A 23901-nucleotide genomic window follows, 5' to 3' on the forward strand; every position below is an offset into this window, starting at 1 on the left:
AAGCTTTGAACTCCTAACCTCGTAATCTGCCTGCCTGAGCCTCCCAAAGTGCTGGGATTACAGGCTTGAGCCACCGTGCCTGGCCTTCCTTTTTCCTTATTGTGATAAAATGTACATAGAATAGCATTGACCATCTTAACCATTTTTAAGTGAACAAGTCAGTGGCGTTAAGTCCATTCACATGGTCGAAACCACCACTACCACCCATCTCCAGAGCCCTCTTCATCTTGCAAAGCGGAAACTGTACTCGTTAAGTAATGCCCTATTCCCCTCCCGTAGCCCCTGGACCCCCGTTCTACTTTTTGTCTCTATGAATTCGATGACTCTAGGGGCCTCATGTAAGTGGAATCCTGCAGTATTCTGTCTGTTTGTGACTGGCTTGTTATTATTTTATCTTTAAACATTTTTTTTTTTTTTTTTTTTTTTTTTTTTTTTTTTTTTGAGACGGAGTCTCCCTCTGTCGCCCAGGCTGGAGTGCAGCAGCACGATCTTGGCTCATTGCAACCCCTGGTCTCCCAGGTTTAAGCCATTCTTCTGCTTCAGCTTCCCCAGTAGCTGAGATTAAAAGCACTCACCACCATGCCTGGCTAATTTTTGTATTTTTAGTAGAGACAGAGTTTCACCATATTGGCCAGGCTGGTCTCGAATTCCTGACCTCAAGTGATCCACCCACCTTGGTCTCCCAAAGTGCTGGGATTACAGGCCTGAGCCACCATGCCCAGCCTATGTTATATTTTTTAGAGACAGGGTCTTGCTCTGTTGCCCAGGCTGGAGTGCAGTGGTGCAATCATCACTTACTGCAGCCTCAAACTCCTGGGCTCAAGTGAGCCTCCTGCTTCAGCCTCCTGAGTAGCTGGGACTACAAGTGTATGCTGGCTTATTTTACTGAGCATAAGGTCTTCAGAGGCTCATCCATACAGTAGCATGTGTCAGCATTTCCTGCCTTTTTAAGGCTGAATTATATTCCATTATATGGATAGAACACATTTTGTTGATCTGTTCATCCATGGAGAGACACTTGGATTGCTTCTGTGTTTTAGTTGTTTGAATGATGCAGCTATGAGCATGGGTGTGCAAATATCTGTTCTAGTCCCTGCTTTCACTTCTTCTGGGGATACATCCAGATGTGGAATTGCTGGATTATGTGCTAATTCCATGTTTAATATTTGTTTAGAAATCACCAAACTCTTTTCACAGTGGCTGTACCACTAGACATCTCTACCAGCAAGGATCCCAGTCAATTCTTTCAATTATTTCCCTTTCAATTCTTACTACTTTCTGTTTTTGTTTTTGTTTTTTTTTTTTTCTCCTCTTTGAGACAGGCTCTCACTGTTACCCAGGCTGGAGTGCAGTGGCATAATCATGGCTCACCACAGCCTCAACCTTCTGGGCTCAAGTGATCCTCGTGTATCAGCCTCCCAAGTAGCTGGGACTACAGGTGTGCACCACCACACCCAGATATTTCTTTTTTTTCTTTTGAAAAAAGCCTTGCTCTGTCATCCAGGCTGGAGTACAGTGGCATGATCTCAGCTCACTGCAACCTCCGCCTCCCGGACTCAAGTGATTCTTGTGCCTCAGCCTCCTGAATAGCCGGGATTACACGCATGCGCCACCATACCTGGCTAATATCTGTATTTTTAGTAGAGATGGGGTTTCACCATGTTGCCTAGGCTGGTCTCGAACTCCTGACCTCATGTGATTCACCCACCTTGGCCTCCCAACATGCATGAGCTACCGCGTGAGCCACCATGCTTGGCCCACACCCAGCTCATTTTTACATTTTTTGTAGAGATGGGGAGGTGGTCTCACTATGTTGCCCAGGCTGGTCTCAAACTCCTGGGCTCAAGTGAACCGCCTACCTCAGCCTCCCAAAGTGCTGGCTCACAGGTACGAGCCACTGTGCCTGGCCCCGTTTTTTTTTGTGACGGTAGCCATCCTAACAGGTGTAAGATGGTGTCTCGCGGTTCTGATTTGCATTTCCTGAAAGACTCATGATGTTGAGCATCTTTTCATGGGTCTATCAGCCATTTATATATTTTCTTTGGAGAAATGTCTTTCCAAGTCCTCTGTCCATTTTTAATCGGATTGTTTGTTTTTTTGGTTGTTGTTGAGTTATATGAGTTTTTATGTATTCCGGATATTAGTCCCTTATCACATATGTGATTTGTAAATATTTTCTCCCATTTTGTGAGCTGCCTTTTCAGTCCATTGATAGTAATCTGTGATGTGCAAAAATGCTTAGTTTAAAAAAATCCAGCTGAATTTGAATCGCAAAAATGCTTATTTTATTTTATTTTATTTTTTGGAGACAGTCGCTCTCTCACACAGATTGGAGTGCATGCAGTGGCGTGATCTTAGCTCACTGCAACCTGCACCTCCCAGCTTCAAGTAATTCTTGCGCCTCAGCCTCCCAAGTAGCTGGGAGTACAGGCGGGCACCACCACGCCTGGCTAATTTTTATATTTTTAGTAGAGACAGGATTTCATCATGTCGGCCAGGCTGGTCTTGAGCTTCTGACCTCAAGTGATCTTCCTGTCTTGGCCTCCCAAAGTGCTGGGATTAAAGGCGTCAGCCACCTTCCCTGGCCAAAAAAAAAAAAAGTGCTTAATTTTGATGAAGTCCAGTTTATGTATTTTTTCTTTCACTAAGCGTTGTGCCTTAATACAATAAAGAAAGAGGCCGGGCGAGGTGGCTCATGCCTGTAATCCCAGCACTTTGGGAGGCCGAGGCGGGTGGATCATGAGGTCAGCAGTTCGAGACCAGCCTGGCCAACATGGTGAAACCCTGTCTCTACTAAAAATACAAAAATTAGCTGGGTGCAGTGGTGCATGTCTGTAGTTCCAGCTACTAGGGAGGCTAAGGCAGGAGAATCGTTTGAACTTGGGAGGCAGAGGTTGCAGTGAGCCGAGATCATGCCACTGCACTCCAGCCTGGGTGACAGAGTGAGACTCCATATCGGAAAAAAAAAAAAAAAATGGAAAGAAAGAGAAAGGAAGGAAGAAAGAGAGAAAGAGAGAAAGAAAGAAAGAAAGAAAGAAAGAAAGAAAGAGAAAGAAGAAAGAAAATAGTATCTTGTACTTGCTTTGTGGAAGCAAATTCATCTTTTATTTTTGAGGATGATGGTCAGAATCCTTTTGCTTTCTTTTTTTTTTTTTTTTTTTTTTTTTAAAGTCTGGTCTTACTGCGTTTCCCAGGCTGGAATGCAGTGGCACGATCATGGCTCACTGCAGCCTTGACCTCCCAGGCTCAAGCAATCCTCCCACCTCAGTCTCCTGAATAGCTGGGACCACAGGCACAAAACACCATGCCCAGCTATTTTGTTGTTGTTGTTGTTTTTGTTTTTGAGGCAGAGTTTCGCTCTCTTCATCCAGGCTGAAGTGCAATGGCGTGATCTTGGCTCACTGCAACCTCCACCTCTGGAGTTCAGGTGATTCTCCTGCCTCAGCCTCCCGGGTAGCTGGGATTATAGGCACCCCCCACCACGCCTGGTTAATTTTTGTATTTTTAGTAAAGATGGGGTTTCACCATGTTAGCCAGGCTGGTCTCGAGCTCCTGACCTCAGGCAATCTGCCCACCTCGGCCTCCCAAAGTGCTGGGATTACAGGCATGAGTCACCGCACCTGGGGCTAATTTTAAAATTATTTGTAGAGATGAGGTCTCACTATGTCGCCCAGGCTGGTCTCAAACACCTGGGCTGAAGTGATATTCTCATCTCGGCCTCCCGAAGTGCTGGGGTTAGAGGAATGAGGCACCTCATCTAGCTAATTTATGTTTTACATCGTTTGTCGAGGCGGGTCTCCCAGTGTGGCCAGGCTGGTTTCGAACTCCTGGCCTTGAGATTTGCCCACCTTGGCCTTTCAAAGTGTTGGGATTACAGGCGTGAGCCCCCATGCGGGGTCCTGCTTCCTTTTCCTTTATGTTGTCTCAGTGTCTTTGGGTTTTTTCTGTCTTTCTTTTCCCGTTCATTTTGGTCTTTTTATTTTTTTTTTGAGATGGAGTCTTGTTCTGTCACCCAGGCTGGAGTGCAGTGGCTCTATGTCAGCTCACTGCAAGCTCCGCCTCCTGGGTTCACGCCATTCTCCTGCCTCAGCCTCCCAAGTAGCTGGGACCACAGGTGCCTGCCATCACGCCTGGCTTTTTTTTTTTTTTGTATTTTTTAGTAGAGGCGGGGTCTCACCGTGTTAGCCAGAATGGTCTCGATCTTCTGACCTTGTGATCCGCCTGCTTCGGCCTCCCAAAGTGCTGAGATTACAGGCGTGAGCCAGCACACCCGGCCCATTTTGGTCTTTGTCGTTAACACCCAAGGCTATTCTAAATATGTGGGCATCCTTGACTCTCCTTGGGGGTAGTATTTTTTCCGAAAAAAGAGACTGTTTCCTGAGGGGGAGGGCTATGTGGTAGACAGAATACCCCCAGATGTCCACAGAATACCCCAGATGTCCATATCCCCACCGGCCCTCACCGTGATCCCCAGATCTGCAGCTGTGTTCGTCTGCATGGCAAAAGAGACTTTAAGATGCCATGAAGAGATCGGGTGCAGTGGTTCACGCCTATAATCTCAGTAATTTGGAGGGCTGAGGTGGGCGAATGACCTGAGGTCAGGAGTTCAAGATCAGCCTGGTCAATGTGATGAAACCCCGTCTCTACTAAAATACAAAAATTAGCTGGACGTGGTGGCCCACGCCTATAATCCCAGCTACTTGGGAGGCTGAGGCAGGAGAATCCCTTGAACCTGAGAGGTAGAAGTTGCAGTGAGCCGAGACTGCTCCATTGCACTCCAGCCTGGGTGATGAGACTGAAACTCCATCTCAGAAAAACAAAAAACAAAACAAAAAAACAAAAAAACCAAAAGCAAAAAAACCAAAACCAAAACCAAACAAAAAAACCACGCCATGAAGGTTAAGAACTTTGAGATGGGGAGATTGTCTTGGTTTATCCCCGCAGACCCAGTCTACTCATGAATCCTCGTAAAAGAAGAACCAGAGAAGAGGCAGCGCGGAGACGTGGCCAGGAAGGGGTCACAGACAGGAAGACGAGGGTTTCTGGACGCTGCAGAAGGCACAATGGCTTCTCCCCCGGAGCTTCCAGAGGGAGCCGGCCCTGTGGGCACGTCGATTTTAGCCCGGTGAGGCCTGTGCCAGAAACCTGACCTACAGTAAGAGAATACGTTCGTGTTGTTTTGGGCCGCAGAGTTGGTGGTGATTTGCCACCACAGCAAATATTTTAGGTTGGTGCAAACTAATTGTGGTTTTGCACCAACCTAATGGAAAACTAAGGTCGGGCGCGGTGGCTCACACCTGTAATCCCAGCACTTTGGGAGGCCGAGGCGGGCTGATCACAAGGTCAGAAGTTCCAGATTGGCCGGGCGCGGTGGCTCAAGCCTGTAATCCCAGCACTTTGGGAGGCCGAGATGGGCGGATCACAAGGTCAGGAGATCGAGACCATCCTGGCTGACACGGTGAAACCCCGTCTCTACTAAAAAATACAAAAAACTAGCCGGGCGAGGTGGCGGGCGCCTGTAGTCCCAGCTACTCGGGAGGCTGAGGCAGGAGAATGGCGTGAACCCGGGAGGCGGAGCTTGCAGTGAGCTGAGATCCGGCCACTGCACTCCAGCCTGGGCGGCAGAGCGAGACTCCGTCTCAAAAAAAAAAAAAAAAAAAAAAAAAAAGAAGTTCCAGATCAGCCTGGCCAATATGGTGAAACCCTGTCTCTACTAAAAATACAAAAATTAGCCGGGTGTGGTGGCGGGCGCTTGTCACAGCTACTCAGGAGGCTGAGGCAGGAGAATCACTGGAACCAGGGAGGCGGAGGTTGCAGTGAGCTGAGGTCACACCACTGCACTCCAGCCTGGGTGACAGAGCGAGACTCCATCTCAAAAAAGCACAACACAATACAACAAACACAACACAACACAATACAACAAACACAACACAACACAGCACAGCACAGCACAGCACACACAACACAACAACGCCGGGCGCAGGGCCTTTCCCTTCCCTGAGTGCAGCTCCTGCAGGCAGCCAGCAGAGGGCGGCAGCCATCAACAAGCAAAAGCAGGAGAAAGAATTTCTGCTGCAGAAGTTGGAACTGGGTCCGGGTAGTGGCTACAGCCACTGGGAGAAAAGAGTTTGAGGGGATACTTAGGACATGCGTTGACATTCAGTGTCTGAGTCCTGGCTACAGAAGTGGGTTTTTGTTTTTGGAGACAAATTCTTTCTCTGTTGCCCAGGTTGGGGTACAGTGACATAATCACAGCTCACTGCAGCCTCGATCTCTCAGGCTCAAACCATCCTCCCACCTCAGCCTCCCAAGTAGCTGGGACTACAGGTGCAAGCCACCACACCTGACTAATATTTAGCTTTGTTTTAAAATTTATTTTTTGTAGAGACGGGGTCCTGCCATGTTGCCCAGGTTGGTCTCAAACTCTTGAACTCAAGGGATCCTCTCACCTCAGCCTCCCAAAGTGTGAGCCACTGTGCCCAGCCCCAAAAGTGTGTATTTTTTTGTGGAAGTTGATTGACTGTACACTTTGTGCAATTTTCTCTATGTTTTACTTCAATGAAAATTGTGTGGGGGAGATGGGGAGAAGGGAAGGGAAATAGACAGTAGTAAATACATGACTTGGCAGGGCTGAGGAAATCAGTGTCTGCTGAGCCTTTGCCCCATGGCTGCATTCTGGGCAGGCTCCGGCAGGGGCAGCAGACACCATCTCATCTGAGGAAGCCAGATGAAAATGCCTGGGCTGGTCCTATGTCTCCAGGCATAAGCTGTTTCTTTGCCATTTGCTCTTCTGCCAAAGCTGTGTGAGCGAGTGGGGGTGAACTGCTTGCTGTGAGCATGTCTTCAGGACAGAAGGCATCAGGTTTACCTTCTACTACCCCCTTACCTCCTCCACCAACACCCCTGCTAACTTGATCCTGAGGCCCATTCAGCTCGAAGGCAAAAAGACTCAGTTGTCAGTCTATTTTCCATCCATCCACCCGTCCACCCATCTATTCATCCATCCACCTATCCATCCATCCATCTACTCACCCATCTACCCATCCATTCATCCATCCACCCGTCCATCCACACATCTATCCAACCATCCACCTATACATCCATCCACACATCCATCCATCCACCATCCATCCTTTCACCCTTCATCCATCCACACATCCGTCTGCCCATCCACCATCCATTCATCCATTCATCCAGCATCCATCCCTCTGTCCATCCATCCACACATCCATCCATCCTTCTATCCATTCATCTATACATCCACCATCCATCTACCATCTATCCATCCATCCACCATCCATCCACACATCCATCCATCCATCCACCCAATCAATGCATCCATTCACCCACACATCCACGCACTCATCCACCATCCATCCATCCATTCACCCAATCCATCCATCCATTCACACATCCATCCACCCAGTCCATCTATCCACACATCCATCCACCCATCCACCATCCATCCATCCATCCAATCAATGCATCCATTCACCCACACATCCACTCACTCATCCACCATCCATCCATCCATTCACCCAATCCATCCATCCGTCCACCCAATCCATCCATCTATTTACACATCCATCCCGCCCAATCCATCCATACGTCCATCCACCCATCCACCATCCTTCCATCCATCCATCCAGACATCCATTCATTCACCCAATCCATCCATCCATCCATCCACCATCCAGCCATCTACATATTCATCTATCCATCCACACATTTATCCATTCGCCCATCCGCCATCCATCCATCCATCCACCCACCCACACATCCATCCATCAATTTTTCCATCCATCCATCCTTCCATCCACCCATCCATCTATCCACCATCCAAACGTTCATCTATCTATCCCCCATCCATCCATCCATCCATCTATTCCTCACTTGCTTCTTCATTAATTCAGCACTTTCTGGTGCCTCCTCTGTGCCTGCCACTGTGCCAGTACTTTCTTCTGGCCAGTTTTCTGGCAAGTGTTAACATTTATCTTCTTTGCTGTGGCTCTTTCAAAACACGGGCAGGTAAATGTTGCCTGACGTGTGAGGACACGTATCACGTGGGGGCAGGGGCACACAAATAACTCCTAGGGGCCTGAAGATGAGTGTGTGTGTGGGACTTGGTGATGTGAGTGCTTTGGGCAGGGCTCTGAGTCCAGCTTTGGGGTGGAGACAGCCCTGCTTCAAGCACATACTTTGGCCAAGCTCTGAATCCCACTGCTGGTTCCAGATCCACAGACAGGGACCTTGGTCTGAGGCTTGTCTAGAAGGGTCCCAGCCTCAGCTGCCCCCATAGCCAGTGGGCAGGCATGTTTGGGAGGGTGGGGAGACTCGGGAAGGGCAGGCCCCGCTGGCTGCAGTCGAATGTGAGCATGAGACCTGGCGAACGTGGGACTGTGCAGTAGAGGTGTGATTTCTCAGGAGAACATGCAGACGTGGACTTTAAATGCCTGGTCTTTATATATTAAATTAACTTCAAAAGTTAACATGCGCTGAGCCTACAAAACAGAGGATGTCTTGGGCTGGATGCTATTCATGGTCAGCCTCCACCCTCAGAGCGGAGCAGCAGAACCCGCATGGCTGGCAACCAGTGTGTCATTGCCAGGCTTGGTGGTGCAGCTGGTGCCCTCAGACCTCAGGGCCCACTGGGCTCGCCCCCAGCCCTGCCCCCAGCCACAGTACTCCAGGGACCAGTAGTAGAAGACTTTTCGTGCCAGGCTCCTGGGTCCAAAGATTGTGTGCTGCCAGCTTGCGGATGGCTGCAGTGGAGCCCTGGGCCTCTCTGAGCCTCCTGTGCCCATCTGCATGGTAGCGGCACTGGCTGCAGTTTCCACCCTACAGCGGCCATGACCTCAAACATAAGTCACATCCCATCACTGCCCTCATAGGCACCGCCCAGCCTTGCCCATGGCACCTATCACCAAGTTCAAAGTCTCCACTCAGCCGGAGCCCTGCATGAGTCAGCTCTAGCCACCTCTCCTGCGTCTCCTGTCACCTCCCCACCCCTCTGCTCCTGGAGCCCGTCCAGCAGCTGCTGCCTCGGCCTCTGCACCTGCTGGCCCCTCTGGTGTGTGTTTCTGGCTCCGCATTGCTCAGGTCCCAAGGGGCCTCCCTGCACAGCGTAGTCACCCTCAGTCAGTCACACTCCCTGCTGGATTTTCATCAGCAATCCCTTTTCTGAAGTTGTCTGGTTCCATGGTTGATTTTCGGGTTCAGCATTGGACTTCCTTTGTGAGGATGTCATGTGGGAGGGAAGGCGCTGTGTCCTTGTTCTTCACCTTTCTCGTCCTAAGGCCTGACACACACTGGGAGTTCATTTTTTATTTTTTTGTATATATGTATATTTTTAGTAGAGACTGGGTTTCACTCTGTTGGCCAGGCTGATCTTGAACTTCTGGCCTCAAGTGATCCACCCACCTCGGCCTCCCAAAGTGCTAGAATTACAGGTGTGAGCCACTGCAACTGGTCTAATTTTTATCTATTTTTTTGAGACAGGGTTTTTCTCTCTTGCCCAGGCTGGAGTGAGTGATGCAATCATAGCTCACTGCAGCCTCGACCTCCTGGGCTCAAGCAATGCTCCTACCTCAGTCTCTCGAGTAGCTGGGGCCACAGGTGCTTGCCACCATGCCCAGGTGGCATTTTTTTTTTAAATTTCTTGTAGAGACAGAGTCTTGCTATGTTGCCCAGGCTGGTCTCAAACTCCTGGGCTCAAGCAGTCCTCCTGCCTGGGTGTCTCAAAGTGCTGGGATTACAGGCATGAGCCATTGCACTCGGCCTACACTAGGAGTTCAATAAATGTTTCTTGAATGTTCCATACATGCTTATGAGGTCTGGCCTTCAGACTTGGCATTAAAGCACCCTGAGATCTTGGTCAAGAGCCTGTTTCTTCGTCTATCAGGTGTGGCTGAAGGTCCCCACCTGTGCCCTCCCAGGCTCTGGGAGGACCCATGGAGACAACAGGGCAGAGGGAAGGGGTTCCCGCGGTGCCGATCCTGGGTACCATTCTCGCTGGGCCCTCCCTACAGGATCGAGAATGTGGGGCCCAAGCTTTAGGAGGATGCCCCTGACCGAGGTGGCAAGGCGCTGTGCTGAGGAGAGCCAGCACAAGGGGGCGCCCGAGGCCTGCTGCGGGTCAGAAGAGGCTCTGCCTTGTCCTGGCGGTGAAGGGAAGGTGGGCCACGCCGAGGGCCGCACAAGGACAATGTCCCCAGTCCCAAGCGCCGACTGCTTTGCTGATATTTTGGTGTTAAATACGTTCTTTTGTGAAGTGATAGTGATTATAGGTGGTGGTTCTAAAGACATGTCCCCACTTGCCCAGATGAAAACATTGGCAACCCAAGGTCAGTCTCAAAAGGTTTTGGAGAAATTTGGGGTCCATGAAATCCTAAATACTAGTCTGTTGGGTTGTGGGATCAGAGGTCGAGATATGGGGTTCTTGGAAGAGCCTGCTGAGAAAATGTGACCACAATCCCTCATCCCAACACACACACACACACACACAGGAATATGTGGCACATGTGTGCATATACACAAGCACACGAAAACACACCAGCACATATGTATACACACACCAGCAAATATGCACATACACACACCAGCACATATGCACACATGCCAGCACATATGCGCATACCAGCACATATGCACATACACACACCAGCACATATGCACACACACCAACACATATGCACATACACACACCAGCACATATGCACACATGCCAGCACATATGCGCATACCAGCACATATGCACATACACACACTAGCACATATGCACACACACCAACACATATGCACATACACCAGCACATATGCACACACACACCCCAGCACATATGCACACACACACACCAGTACATATGCACACACACCAGCATATGTGCACAAACACGAGCACATATGCACACACATCAGCACATATGCACACACACACCAGCACATATGCACACACACCAGCACATATGCACACACACCCCAGCACATATGCACACACACACACCAGCACATATGCACACACACCCCAGCACATATGCACGCACACACACACACCAGCACATATGCACACACACCCCAGCACATATGCACACACACACACCAGCACATATGCACACACACCCCAGCACATATGCACACACACCAGCACATATGCACACACACCCCAGCACATATGCACACACACACACCAGCACATATGCACATACACACACCAGCACATATGCACACACACCCCAGCACATATGCACACACACACACCAGCACATATGCACACATACACCAGCACATATACATATACAGACACAGGCAAAGGCAAACAGGCGTGTGAACCCTGGGGTGATGCACACTGACATGGTTTGGCTCTGTGTCCCCACCCACATCTCATGTCAAATTGTAATCCCCATGTGTTGTGGGTGGGACCTGGTGGGAGGTGGTTGAATCATGGGGCGCATTTCCCCCATGCTATTCTCGTGATAGTGGGTGAGTTCTCAGGACATCTGATGGTTGGAAAGTGTGGCACGTGCCCCCTTTGCTCGCTCTCTCCTGCTCCAGCATTGTGAAGACGTGCTTGCGTCCCCTTTGCTCTCTGCTATGATCATTAAGTTTCCTGAGACCTCTCAGTCATGCCTCCTGTCAAGCATGCAAAAGTGTGAGTCAATTAAACCTCTTTTCTTCGTAAATTATTCAGTCTCAGGTAGTTCTCTTTATTTATATTTTTTTGAGGTGGAGTCTCACTCTGTCACCCAGATTGGAGTGTGATGGCACGATCTCGGTTCACTGCAGCCTTTGCCTCCCAGGTTCAAGTGATTCTCTGCCTCAGCCTCTCCAGTAGCTGAGATGACAGGTGTGCACCACCATGCCCAACTAATTTTTGTCTCACTTTTTTTTCAGTAGAGACGGGATTTCGCCATGTTGGCCAGGCTGGTCTTGAACTCCTCCAGAAATCCACCCCCCTTGTCCTCCCAAAGTGCTGGGATTATAGGTGTGAGCCACCACACCCGGCCTCAGGTAGTTCTTTATAGCAGTGTGAGAATGGATAATACATACACAAACCATGCAAACACATAAACACAAGCATTCACAAGCACGCACACACTGCATACACACGTGCATGCACACATAGACATACACACACATGCATATATGCACACGTGTCCACATGCACACACACCCGCACCCATATGCACATACAAGCAAATACAAATGCATACACACGTGATGCACACAAACATGTAAACACACAGGCACATGCACACAAGCAAATGTGAACAGGAGTGCACATGATACATGCAAAACAAATGCAAATGAATAGGCACACACGTGTGCATGCACAAATGCACACACGCACAGAGAGATAAAGTCCCAAGAACATTTAGAGCCATGCACAGGCCGGCACCAAAGGAAAGAGACGCCTGGCAGTCAGTGCTGAGTTTGCAGGGTCCACTGGACTTTGGGGACGGCCTGTGAGTTTCCCAGGCGGACTCAGGCAGACAGCATTCAAGTGGGAAAAGTGTCGTATATTCAAATTTATTTAGATGAATGTCCAGCCACAGTCTTCTGTGGATTTGTGTACATTCACTTTTTTAAAAAACGGTTTCCATAAAAGGATTTTTGGTAATCGCCTAATTTTTAATACAGTATTTATATACAAAACTCATTTCAAACTACTTACTGTACAAGAGAAAAGAGAAGCATCAGATTGCATGATTTTAGCAAATAATGGAAATCTATGACACCTATGAACTTTGATCACAGTTGGCAGATTAAAGGGAATGTCAACATCACATCAATGATGTGTTCGAGACAAATATATTTCTGTTTTTCCTCTTGGCCTTTGCTAAAATGATGTTTCTCTCAGTGCTCGAGAAATTTCAGAGAGTTGTTTAGTATCATTGCTGCAAATTTAGATCACTCATATCATTTATGAGACTTGGTTTATACACTTTTAAAATAATTGTCCAACAGTGACATTCCTATGAGTAAAAATATAGAGAAATGTTACCAAAATAGAAGGCTTTATTAATAAAATTCTTTGGTAGTAACAGTATTTTAAATTCCTCTCAACGCTATTCGGTTAACTAATAAACTCCCTCCACCTTTGAGCTGCAGAAAAAAATATCCTCAATCTACCATATAATTGACACTTGAAAAAAAAAACCCATAAATATTCTAAAGCTTCCAGGGGACCCCTGGAAGCCCTAAGACTTCTTGAAACCCTGACACCATCTGTTTTAATGCTTCCGAGGTCCTCTCTCTCTGCCCATTTTCTGGTCAACTGGTTTTGTCCCATAAGGAAGACGACCAACTCTGAGGTCAGCTTGGTGTGAGGGGGCAGGTGTGTGGCTGACAGCGGGGAGCCTGCCAGGGATGCCAAGGGTGCTGGTTCCTGCTTAATCAGGGACACCTGTGCCCCCTTCTCGCTTTCCAGGAATAACTGGGATGCTCCCACGCCCCCTGTGTGGTTCAGGGATGGGGCACTTCTCTCTCAGCCGCTGAACTGACGGGAGGAAAAGGCAATGGAAAGTCTAACTTTTCTGGAACAGGCAGGTGACACCTTTTGGAACCAGAATCAATCATTATTTTTGGTTGGGGTTTCCATTTTCCCTGAAGCATCGCACCAGCTTTGGCCCGATGCCTCGGCTTACCATTTTGCATCTATCTTAAGGAATTAGGAGGATTCAGAGGAGGGTTTCTAGGGGCCTCTGCTCACTTTTCACTGCTAGGGAGACTCAAGATTCCAAGCATTCTTTCTGCAAAGCATCTGCCTTTGTTACCTTATTGCCCTATTACCAGCCATCATTTTGATTCATCTTGAATACTACAGATTAAAAACAATCCCCTGCATAATGGCTTTGTGCAAAAACAAGGGAAAGAAAACAGAAAGAAGAAAGGAAAATGTCCTATCAGAAAGTGGTCCTCCATGTTTGCAGAAAACCCAGGACCCACCGGGCCCTGGCGGGAGCGGGAAGCCACCTGCCCCTGGGAGAGGGTGCCCGTCAGTCGGGATGCCCGGCTGGCCTGCCCAGCCCCGCTGGCATAGCTACAGGACGCCCCCGTGGTAGGTATGGCTGGGGGCTGGGCTGCTGAGGCTGTCTGGGCAGGCTTTGGGGTTGTGGTGGTTGCACGGCGGCTCGTCCTTCTGCCGCTCCTTCTCCATCCAGGTTTCCAGCAGCTGCTGCTTGTCTTGCTCCTCCCGCATGAACAGCTCCACCATGAGCACCTTCTCCTTGTGGATCTGCTGGCTGATGTCCTTGGGGATGTCTGGGATGACCCAGTCCACGAAGTCGCTCATGAACATGACCAGGTTCTGGAAGGAGGAGAGGCAGCGCGTGGCAGCGGGGAGGATGGTGCCTGGGGAAGTGCTCCCGACCTCTCTGCCTGGCCCCCACCTGGTGGAGCGCCGCCCCATGACCTCCTCGCCTGTTGACCTCCCTGGGCCTCAGTTCCCAGAAGGTATAAAGGAGGCACAGAACCACCCGGCAGGTCTTTGGGAAATGTTGGCCGACTTTCTCGAACACATCTGAACTCAGTAATTGGGAAAATCACCTGAGTCATTCTGAATTCCTCGACCAGGAGACTCAGGAAGTGACCTGATGGGTCACGCATCGCCAAATCTAACAAGCATCGAGGCTTTGGGGAAAAGCATGAAACTGGAAATAGCCACAAATGGATCAAACTTTTAGTTTGCAAAGCCTCCCAGGGCCCCCCTGAACATCTACCACCTCCGTGGAGACATTTCTGGTGGATAGAAGGCAACACAAGTCAGTTTTTATGGAAAAACGGAATCTTGTCGTTTGCTGAACATCTGTCCAGCAAGCATGTGTGAGCACCCCGGGCTGAGCAGGTTCCCGCCATGGGCGGTGCTGGTGCCCCCTGGATTGGTGTCTTCTCCTGGTTGGCGGTCCCAGTCCCCAGCTGTGGCTGGGACCGGCTGCTCATGCTCGCAGCTGCAGAACATATGCCCCCTCCCATCTCCCTCTTCCCAGCCTGGTCAGCCCAAAGCAGTGGCCGGCCCATCTAGGGGTGGCCTTGCCTCCGGGTAAGGCCAGGTCTGGGGTGCCATGCATGCTCCGGGGCTCCCTTGGGGTAAGGCTGGGCTGTCTCTGGCCGAGACCCCTCTTGCTGGGCTCTCAGGCTCTGGCCTGCGGAACCCAGCCCCACACACCTTTTACACCGCTTGCTGTGAAAAGCTGATGGATGAGGCTGCTGAGCTTAGAGGAGTGGAAGGGCCTGCCCTGTGACAGAGCTGGGACTTGAACCCAGTCCTGGGGATTCCAGAATCAGAGCCCTCGGCCCACTGCCTTCCTAGCATCGACTTAATCAAGGCTAGAGGGACACCGGTGAGCAGAACCTTGGCAGTGCCCACAGCCCAGGGGCCCCCTCTCTGGGACCTCAGCTGCTGGTGCATAGCTGGCACCCTAGCAGGGGGTCCCGTTCCACTGGGAGTCCCTCTGGCATCAGAGAGTTGGCCCAGACCCCACCCCAGAGGCTGGGCCAGCTGGGCCTGGGTCCCCTGGCTGTTGGCTGTGGCTGGGGTCATCTGAGAACCCACTGCCCTTCTGTCTGTCCTGGTTCTGGCTGCTACCACAGACACAGTATGAGAACAAGAGGGACAGAGGTAGAGTCCCCCTTCTCCATGTCTCTCTCTCTTTCTCTCTTTTTTCTTTCTCTTACTCTTTCTTTCTTTCTTTTTTCTTTCTTTCTTTTCTTTCTTTCTCTCTCTTTCTCTCTCTTTCTTTCTTTCTCTTTCTTTCTCTCTTTCTCTTGCTTGCTTTCTTGCTTTCTTTCCTTTCTCTCTCTCTCTTCCTTCCTTTCTTCTCTCTCTCTCTCTCTCTCTCTCCCCTTTCTTTTGAGACGGAGTTTCAGTCTCATTGCTCAGGCTGGAGTGCAATGGTATAATCTCAGCTCACGGCAACCTCTGCCTCCTGGGTTCAAGTGATTCTCCTGCCTCAGCCTCCCAAGTAGCTGAGATTACAGGCACCCACCATCATGCCTGGCTGATTTTTGTATTTTTAGTAGACACAGGGTTTTACCATGTTGGCCAGGCAGGTCTCAAACTCCTGACCTCAGGTGATCTGCCCAGCTCGGCCTCCCGAAATGTTGAGATTACAGGTGTGAGCCACCGTGCCTGGCCCCTGTCTCTTTCAATAAAGACACTTCTACTGGATTTAACCCACCAGCCAGTCAGAACCCTTCTGCAGGCACTTATCCGGCCCCTCTCTTTGCCTTCCTCTCTCATGAGGTTGTCTTGGGCCCTGTTGGTGCAGGGGGTCTGGGGTCAGCCAGGTCACCTCCTCGGGTGTCCCAGAGCAAGTTCTCCAGGCCTCTGGAAGAGTCTCTGAACCCCCGGCTTTAGCAGCTCGTGCCTTCCAGACTGTGGGCACGGGGTGGTCCCTTAGTGCCCCCATCCTCAAACCGGAAACAAAGAGGGACGCACCGTACCTGGAAGACGATGACGAACGCCAGCCGGGCTGCCAGGACGGCCCAGAAGTCCTTGGAGATGTCGTACTTGTTTTCCGACCACGGTGGCTCTCGGTAGTCTTTGTACCTACAAAAGACGGTGGTGGAGTCGAGGGTGGGACTTCGGCGGGGCTCAGGCTCTGGCTGGAGCCAGGCAGCTCGAGGGACGCCTGGGAGAGGCTCAGCTTGGTGTGCGGCTGCCTCCGGGAGGACAGCCCTCTCTTGGGTGAGCAGCCTGCGGCCCCGCACCCAGGGAGTGTCTCTCCACGGTGGAGGGGGGTGGTCAGGACCCCCCACGGGCCAGGCAGGACCTGAGGGGCTTCGTGTAAAACATATGTGGCAGGAAGTATCCCCCGGGCCCAGCCGTGGGCTCACAGAATCAAGGGCAGGGACCATGTGGTCCAGGAGATTCCAAACTTTTAAAAGCAGTGGAGCCTTTGTTCCCAAAAGAAATCTCACTGGATACTCCAATAGGGTCCCAAGAGTGCAGAGCCTACTTGGTTGAAGTCGGGCGGGGGCAGGGGGTTCCCAAAGCTTGAACTCCCTGAACCTCACCCCAACCCTCACCCTCCACAGAGCTCCAGGATGGGTTCCGTGAAACACAGTTTGAAAACCACCTCTGCAGTCTATCCCCTCTTTGAGGGAAACTACTGAAGAAAAGCCCTGAGCACCTTATCAGCCAGGAGGGGTGGCTCGTGCCTGTAACCTCAGCACTGTAATCTCAGGCTGAGGAGTCAGAGGTCAGTCTGGGCAACACAGTAAAACCCTGTCTCTGCAAAAAAAATACAAAAATTAGCCGGGCATGGCAGCGCACGCCGGCATTCCCAGCTACTCGGGAGGCTGAGGTGGGAGGATCACCTGAGCCCGGGAGGTTGTAGTGAGTTTTTGATCACGCCACTGCTCTTCAGCCTGGCCGCAAAGTGAGACCCTGTCTCTAAAAAAAGCCAACCAAACAACCACCAAAACACCCAGCAAACCAATACCCTGAACATTTTATCAAAGTCACTTAAACAGCTTCTCAAACATTTGCGAAAGAATGAAGCTAAGCATTCCATTGGTGCAGGCAGAGGCCTGTGAGGCAGCCGGCCCGGCCCGCCCTGCCCTGCCCGGGTCTGGGGCTGCTTTCCCTCCTCCAGGGTTGCTGCTTGGTCCTCACCGCCTTATCTCGAGAGAACGCGAGCTGCCCCCGGTTCTCGTTACCAGCTTTAGATGTAGCTGACTGATCTCCTGCTTGGAGAGTCAAGCTCACTCATACCCCCTTCCCCGCCAAGGTCCTGCCACTGACCATGGATATGCTTGGAGCCTTAGGAAGGAGACTCGCCCCATTCATGACCACTGCCCATGCTCCAGTTCTCCCCAGCCCCTTCCTCTTTCAGAGACCCCGAGACGCCCAGGGTCTGTGGGCTCAGGGTGAGGTGTCTGCCTAGGGCCTCCCTCCCTCCACGGCTCCCTGAATGTGGGGGGTGCCACACATCAGCTGGAACTTGGCTTGAATGGAGCTGATGTCCCCACCCTTCATTGGAAAAGCTTCCCAAAGCTGGACAGAAAACGCCCCCACGAGGGGCAGGGCTTCCAGGGGCTCAGCTGCAGTTTGTGCCCCTGCTGGTCACTAAAAGCTGAGGTCAGTCGGGGAGACCAGGAGAAGGTCCACCTGGATTTGCAGGCACAGCCCTGGCCTGGACCCACATCCCTGGTGCTCACCCACTCCAACTGCCACCTTGCTGTGTGTCCCCTAGGCAATCACTTGACCTCTCTGGGCCTCAGTCTGGGTATTCCCTCACTTACTTATGTCACAAGCATTTATTGACCAACTACTATGTGCCAGACCCCACTCCAGGGATGGAGAATTCAGGGGGGTGCACAACAGATAGGGCCCTTGCCCACGGAGCTTGATTTCTGGAGGGAGCTGGATGGGAGTCTCCAAGGGCCTATTTAGCACTGAGCTGCCAATCCCTGAGATAGGATTGGGCTGGGCCACGGCTGTGGTGCCAGCTGCTGGGCCAGGCAGAAGTTGCACAACCTGCTTTCCCATGGGAACGAGCAGCCCTGTCCTCCCAGTGTCAGAAGCCACACGCACCAGCTCGTTCCTCTTTATTCTGTGCTCAAGGCTTTGCCTGCTAGCATCTGTCTCCTCTTCTTCAAGTCATAGCACCCCAGTTTTCCTTAGGACCCCCCAATTCTCTGTGACCTCTCACCCTGGCACATGACCCAGGCCAAGCCAAGGAGAGCCCTCCTCCTCGTGGCAATAGTGGTTGGTTCGGGAATGGACATTTGACTCAAGATGGGGCAGTAAGACTCAGTCTCTGGATTTTCACTGACTATTGAGAAACAGAAGGTCTTCCCACAGGGACTGCAGAGCAGAGAGGATTTAAGCCAGGAGCTGCTGGGGATCCTTTCCACCAGCAAGAGAACAATGCTACACAGAGGAAATCAAAGTGGAGCCTGATGGCAAACTGTAGCTCCTGGATCCAGCCATGCCTGAAGCTATCCTGGGCTTCTTAGTTATAGGAACTGGTAAATCACCTCTAATTTCCTCCCCTCAAGCATTAATTAATTAATTAATTAAATTAATTAACTAATTATAGATAGGATCTCACTCTGTTGCCCAGGCTGGAGTGCAATGGTGCAATCATAGCTCACTGCAGCCTCAAATTCCTAGGCTCAATTGATCTCCCACCTCAGCCTCCCAAGTAGCTAGAACTACAGGTGCGTGCCACAAGGCCCAGCTATTTAATTTTTTTTTTTTTTTTTTTTTCTGTAGGGATGGGGTCTCACTATGTGGCTCAGGCTGGTCTCTGACTCCTCAGCTCAAGTGATCCTCCTGCCTGGCCCTCCCGAAGTGCTGGGATTACGGGTGTGAGCCACTGCACCAGCCTTTTTCTTTTTTCTTCTTTTTAAGCGAGTTTGCGTTGTTTCTTGACTTGCCCCTGATTTGAGCCCCGTCCAAACCCAGGCTCTCCCAGAAACCCCATAAACATGGCTTTTCAAAGAGGGGAGCAGAGAGCAGTACCTGCAGATCTGCACCTCGTAGCCCAGGTCCAGGGGGTCATTGGGGGCTGTGCCGTTCTGGAAGTCGCTGACGTTGAAGGAGGAGAGGGTATGGTTGACGAAGCCATGCATGGTCCCGTTCTTACTGTACATGTAGAGGTACACCAGGCGCGGGATGAAGTCAGACGTGAAGGAGATCACGAAGGCCTGCACAGGGGACGTGACAGTGAGGGGGACCCCCAGCCTGGGCGTGGAAGGGCTGGCCACAACTGGGGTGACCCGTCCACGGCCACACTGGGCCCTGGCCATGTGCCACTGCCCCTGGCGGGGACCATAGCCGCACAGCCTTGGCATGCTGAGTGAACGGATGCGGGGTCATGGGTGCTACTCTCAGCCCCCTGGCAGCTGAAGGAGAGTGCCTGGGGGCCAGAACAACGCACTCCTAGGAGAGAAGGCGCCAGGTAGACACTGGCTGACTCTTGCTGACTGTGTGGCCTTGGGCAAATCACCCAACCTCTCTGTGCCTCCATTTTCTTCTTGTCAAAACAGGGCCTGCTGATACCCACACCATGTATGCACTGTGCCTTTGGGCTTGTTGGAGAAGGGAATGAGGCAGGAAGGGAAAGTGCTTTGCAAGCTCTCAAGTCCTCACCCAGCTCATTCTATTATAGCACCAGCTCTGGCTGGTGCCCTCACAAGAGAGGAACCCAAGGCCCAACGGCTGCCTCTCACGTGGCTGTGTGGCCTTGGGCAAATCACCTAACCTGTCTATGCCTCTGGTGTCTTCCCTGTCAGATGGGGCCATGACAGTCCCCGCCTCCAAGGGCTGTGTGCAGACTAGTGGGCTTGTGTGTGGAAAGAGCTTAGAAGGGTCTAGAACATTCTAGGTGCCTGGTGAATGTACCTGCTACTATCTTTTTTTTTTTTTTTTTAGAGAGAGATATGGTCTCACTATGTTTCATTATGCTGACCAGGCTGGTCTTGAATTCCTGGCCTCAAGCGATCCTCCCGCCTCGGCCTCCCAAAGTGCTGGGATTACAGGTGTGAGCCACCGCACTCAGCCTGCTGTTATTGTTGTTGCTGCTGTTCTCCTCAGGAGATGCGCACCGTGCTCTGCAGCTGCTCACAGCGCCCACTCGTTGCAGACAGGATGTACCTCTGTTCCCAGCTCCCCCAGCTCCAGCACAGCGTGGGCTCTGTCTCGGGACCCTGTGTTCCCTTGTCTGGGCGGGATAAGGAGCCATCCCGGTGTGCACACTCTGCCCGCAGTCTCCCTGTTGTCTGGAGGGAGCGTGTGCCTGGCAGAAGGGGTTGCCCGCCGGGAAAGGGCTCTGTCAGAGGGCTCTGAGGGGCCCTTCTCCGGGGCTGAGTGTCACCCCCTGCCCTCTGTGGGGACTGAGCCCCAGGGCCTGCTGACACCCTGACTTGGCATCACAGCCCTGCAGGGGCATTGATCGTCAGCTCTGGGGAGCCACCCCGTGTCCCCCGTGGGCACGGTGTCAGCTTTTGGTGGGGAGGATTTGGCTCAGCCAGAGGGTGGAAGGGACGAGAGCCATGGGGCCCTGGCACAGTGGACTCCCCGTGGCTGCCTGGGGTTCTCATGTCTGGGATGCAGCCTTGGGCTTGAAGTATATGCTGGAGACAGCTGGGCACAGCTAAACCCAGGGGGCATCCAGGCCATGGGCAGAGTCAGACAGATCCTGACGGGAAAGGCTGAGGGCCGGGCCATCCTAGCCTGTGGGTCTGGGGATGGGAGAGGCTAGAAGGGGCTGCCATGCTGGGAAGGAGGCTGAGGGGCCTGGAGCCCTGATTCTTAGCAGAGCCATGTGTGAGGCTGATGAGAGCGTCCTTCTCGCCCCGTTTCAGCATCTCCCAAACCTTCTCTATAGAGCAGCCACACGTTTCAGATTAAGGAGAAAAACCAACTTTTTTCTTTAAATAAGAGAACAGAAAGATTGTCAGCAAGGAATCTCTGTGTCTCCCTCTGTCTCTGTCTTCCCTCCTGTCTCTGTCTCTGTCTTCCCTCCTGTCTCTGTCTCTGTCTTCCCTCCTGTCTCTGTCTCTGTCTTCCCTCCTGTCTCTGTCTTCCCTCCTGTCTCTGTCTTCCCTCCTGTCTCTGTCTCTGTCTTCCCTCCTGTCTCTGTCTTCCCTCCTGTCTCTGTCTTCCCTCCTGTCTCTGTCTCTGTCTTCCCTCCTGTCTCTGTCTTCCCTCCTGTCTCTGTCTTCCCTCCTGTCTCTGTCTTCCCTCCTGTCTCTGTCTCTGTCTTCCCTCCTGTCTCTGTCTTCCCTCCTGTCTCTGTCTTCCCTCCTGTCTCTGTCTCTGTCTTCCCTCCTGTCTCTGTCTTCCCTCCTGTCTCTGTCTCTGTCTTCCCTCCTGTCTCTGTCTCTGTCTTCCCTCCTATCTCTGTCTCTGTCTTCCCTCCTGTCTCTGTCTCTGTCTTCCCTCCTGTCTCTGTCTTCCCTCCTGTCTCTGTCTTCCCTCCTGTCTCTGTCTTCCCTCCTGTCTCTGTCTCTGTCTTCCCTCCTGTCTCTGTCTCTGTCTTCCCTCCTATCTCTGTCTCTGTCTTCCCTCCTGTCTCTGTCTTCCCTCCTATCTCTGTCTCTGTCTTCCCTCCTGTCTCTGTCTCTGTCTTCCCTCCTGTCTCTGTCTTCCCTCCTGTCTCTGTCTTCCCTCCTGTCTCTGTCTCTGTCTTCCCTCCTGTCTCTGTCTCTGTCTTCCCTCCTATCTCTGTCTCTGTCTTCCCTCCTGTCTCTGTCTCTGTCTTCCCTCCTGTCTCTGTCTCTGTCTTCCCTCCTGTCTCTGTCTCTGTCTTCCCTCCTGTCTCTGTCTTCCCTCCTGTCTCTGTCTCTGTCTTCCCTCCTATCTCTGTCTCTGTCTTCCCTCCTATCTCTCTGTCTTCCCTCCTGTCTCTGTCTCTGTCTTCCCTCCTGTCTCTGTCTCTGTCTTCCCTCCTGTCTCTGTCTCTGTCTTCCCTCCTGTCTCTGTCTTCCCTCCTGTCTCTGTCTTCCCTCCTGTCTCTGTCTCTGTCTTCCCTCCTGTCTCTGTCTTCCCTCCTGTCTCTGTCTCTGTCTTCCCTCCTGTCTCTGTCTCTGTCTTCCCTCCTATCTCTGTCTCTGTCTTCCCTCCTGTCTCTGTCTCTGTCTTCCCTCCTGTCTCTGTCTTCCCTCCTGTCTCTGTCTTCCCTCCTGTCTCTGTCTTCCCTCCTGTCTCTGTCTCTGTCTTCCCTCCTGTCTCTGTCTCTGTCTTCCCTCCTGTCTCCTGTCTCTGTCTTCCCTCCTGTCTCTGTCTCTGTCTTCCCTCCTATCTCTGTCTCTGTCTTCCCTCCTGTCTCTGTCTTCCCTCCTATCTCTGTCTCTGTCTTCCCTCCTGTCTCTGTCTCTGTCTTCCCTCCTGTCTCTGTCTCTGTCTTCCCTCCTGTCTCTGTCTTCCCTCCTGTCTCTGTCTTCCCTCCTGTCTCTGTCTCTGTCTTCCCTCCTGTCTCTGTCTCTGTCTTCCCTCCTATCTCTGTCTCTGTCTTCCCTCCTGTCTCTGTCTCTGTCTTCCCTCCTGTCTCTGTCTCTGTCTTCCCTCCTGTCTCTGTCTCTGTCTTCCCTCCTGTCTCTGTCTTCCCTCCTGTCTCTGTCTCTGTCTTCCCTCCTATCTCTGTCTCTGTCTTCCCTCCTATCTCTCTGTCTTCCCTCCTGTCTCTGTCTCTGTCTTCCCTCCTGTCTCTGTCTCTGTCTTCCCTCCTGTCTCTGTCTCTGTCTTCCCTCCTGTCTCTGTCTTCCCTCCTGTCTCTGTCTCTGTCTTCCCTCTTATATCTGTCTGTTGTTTATTCTCAGTGGACTTAGGGGCCAAGGTGGGCATGGTGGAGAATTTTGCTCAAAGCTTGCAGAAAGGCTGGGCACAGTGGCTCATGAATGTAATCCCAGCACTTTGGGAGGCCAAGGAGGGCGGATCACCTGAGGTCAGGAGTTTGAGACCAGCCTGGTCAACATGTCAAAACCCTGTCTCTACTAAAAATACAAAAGTTAGTCGGGCGTGGTGGTGGGCGCCTGTAATCCCAGCTACTTGGGAGACCGAGGCACGAGAATTGCTTGCACCTGGGAGGCAGAGGTTGTAGTGAGCTGAGATAGTGCCACTGCACTGCAGCCTGGACCACAGAGTGAGACTCTGACTCAAAAAAAATTAAACAAAAAACTTGCAGGTAAAGTTTGAAGAGAATTTTTTATGCCTCCCCAGAATGCACCCTCCCCACCCCATGCGGTCAAGGGACATTTATAACTAGAGAATTCTGGCAGCCTGGGGCTGCACCGTGGCTGGGGTAGAAGACCCATGCCCAGCTCCTCCTCCAAGGGGCCCCCGGCCGCCTGGCAGTTCAGCCAGGACTTCCTTCCACCGAGGTCCCTGATGTCACTTACATTGATGATGACAGCAAGCTTCCCAATGCCTCTGAGGATATTGTACCAGATTCC

At 51.6% G+C, this 23901-nt stretch overlaps 1 protein-coding gene across 17 annotated transcripts in view; it reads right to left on the bottom strand.

Annotated features, from left to right (window-relative positions):
- Positions 1-12509: 12509 nt before the first annotated feature.
- ANO1 (anoctamin 1) overlaps positions 12510-23901 on the bottom strand; it is a 218538-nt gene continuing 207146 nt past the window's right edge. For 16 of the 17 annotated variants that reach the window (XM_077961821.1, XM_077961822.1, XM_028833093.2 and 13 more), the window contains 4 exons: positions 23848-23900; positions 19469-19653; positions 16441-16546; positions 12510-14305 (listed from right to left, as the gene is read on the bottom strand). In XM_077961821.1, coding sequence (XP_077817947.1) covers positions 14039-14305; positions 16441-16546; positions 19469-19653; positions 23848-23900 — 611 coding nt within the window. In that variant the 3' untranslated portion in view covers positions 12510-14038. The remainder of the gene's footprint in view (positions 14306-16440; positions 16547-19468; positions 19654-23847; position 23901) is intronic. The other variant, XR_013403429.1, reaches the window with a different exon arrangement.

The sequence above is a fragment of the Macaca mulatta genome, chromosome 14 (assembly GCF_049350105.2).
Source record: "Macaca mulatta isolate MMU2019108-1 chromosome 14, T2T-MMU8v2.0, whole genome shotgun sequence".
Lineage (NCBI taxonomy): Eukaryota > Metazoa > Chordata > Mammalia > Primates > Cercopithecidae > Macaca > Macaca mulatta.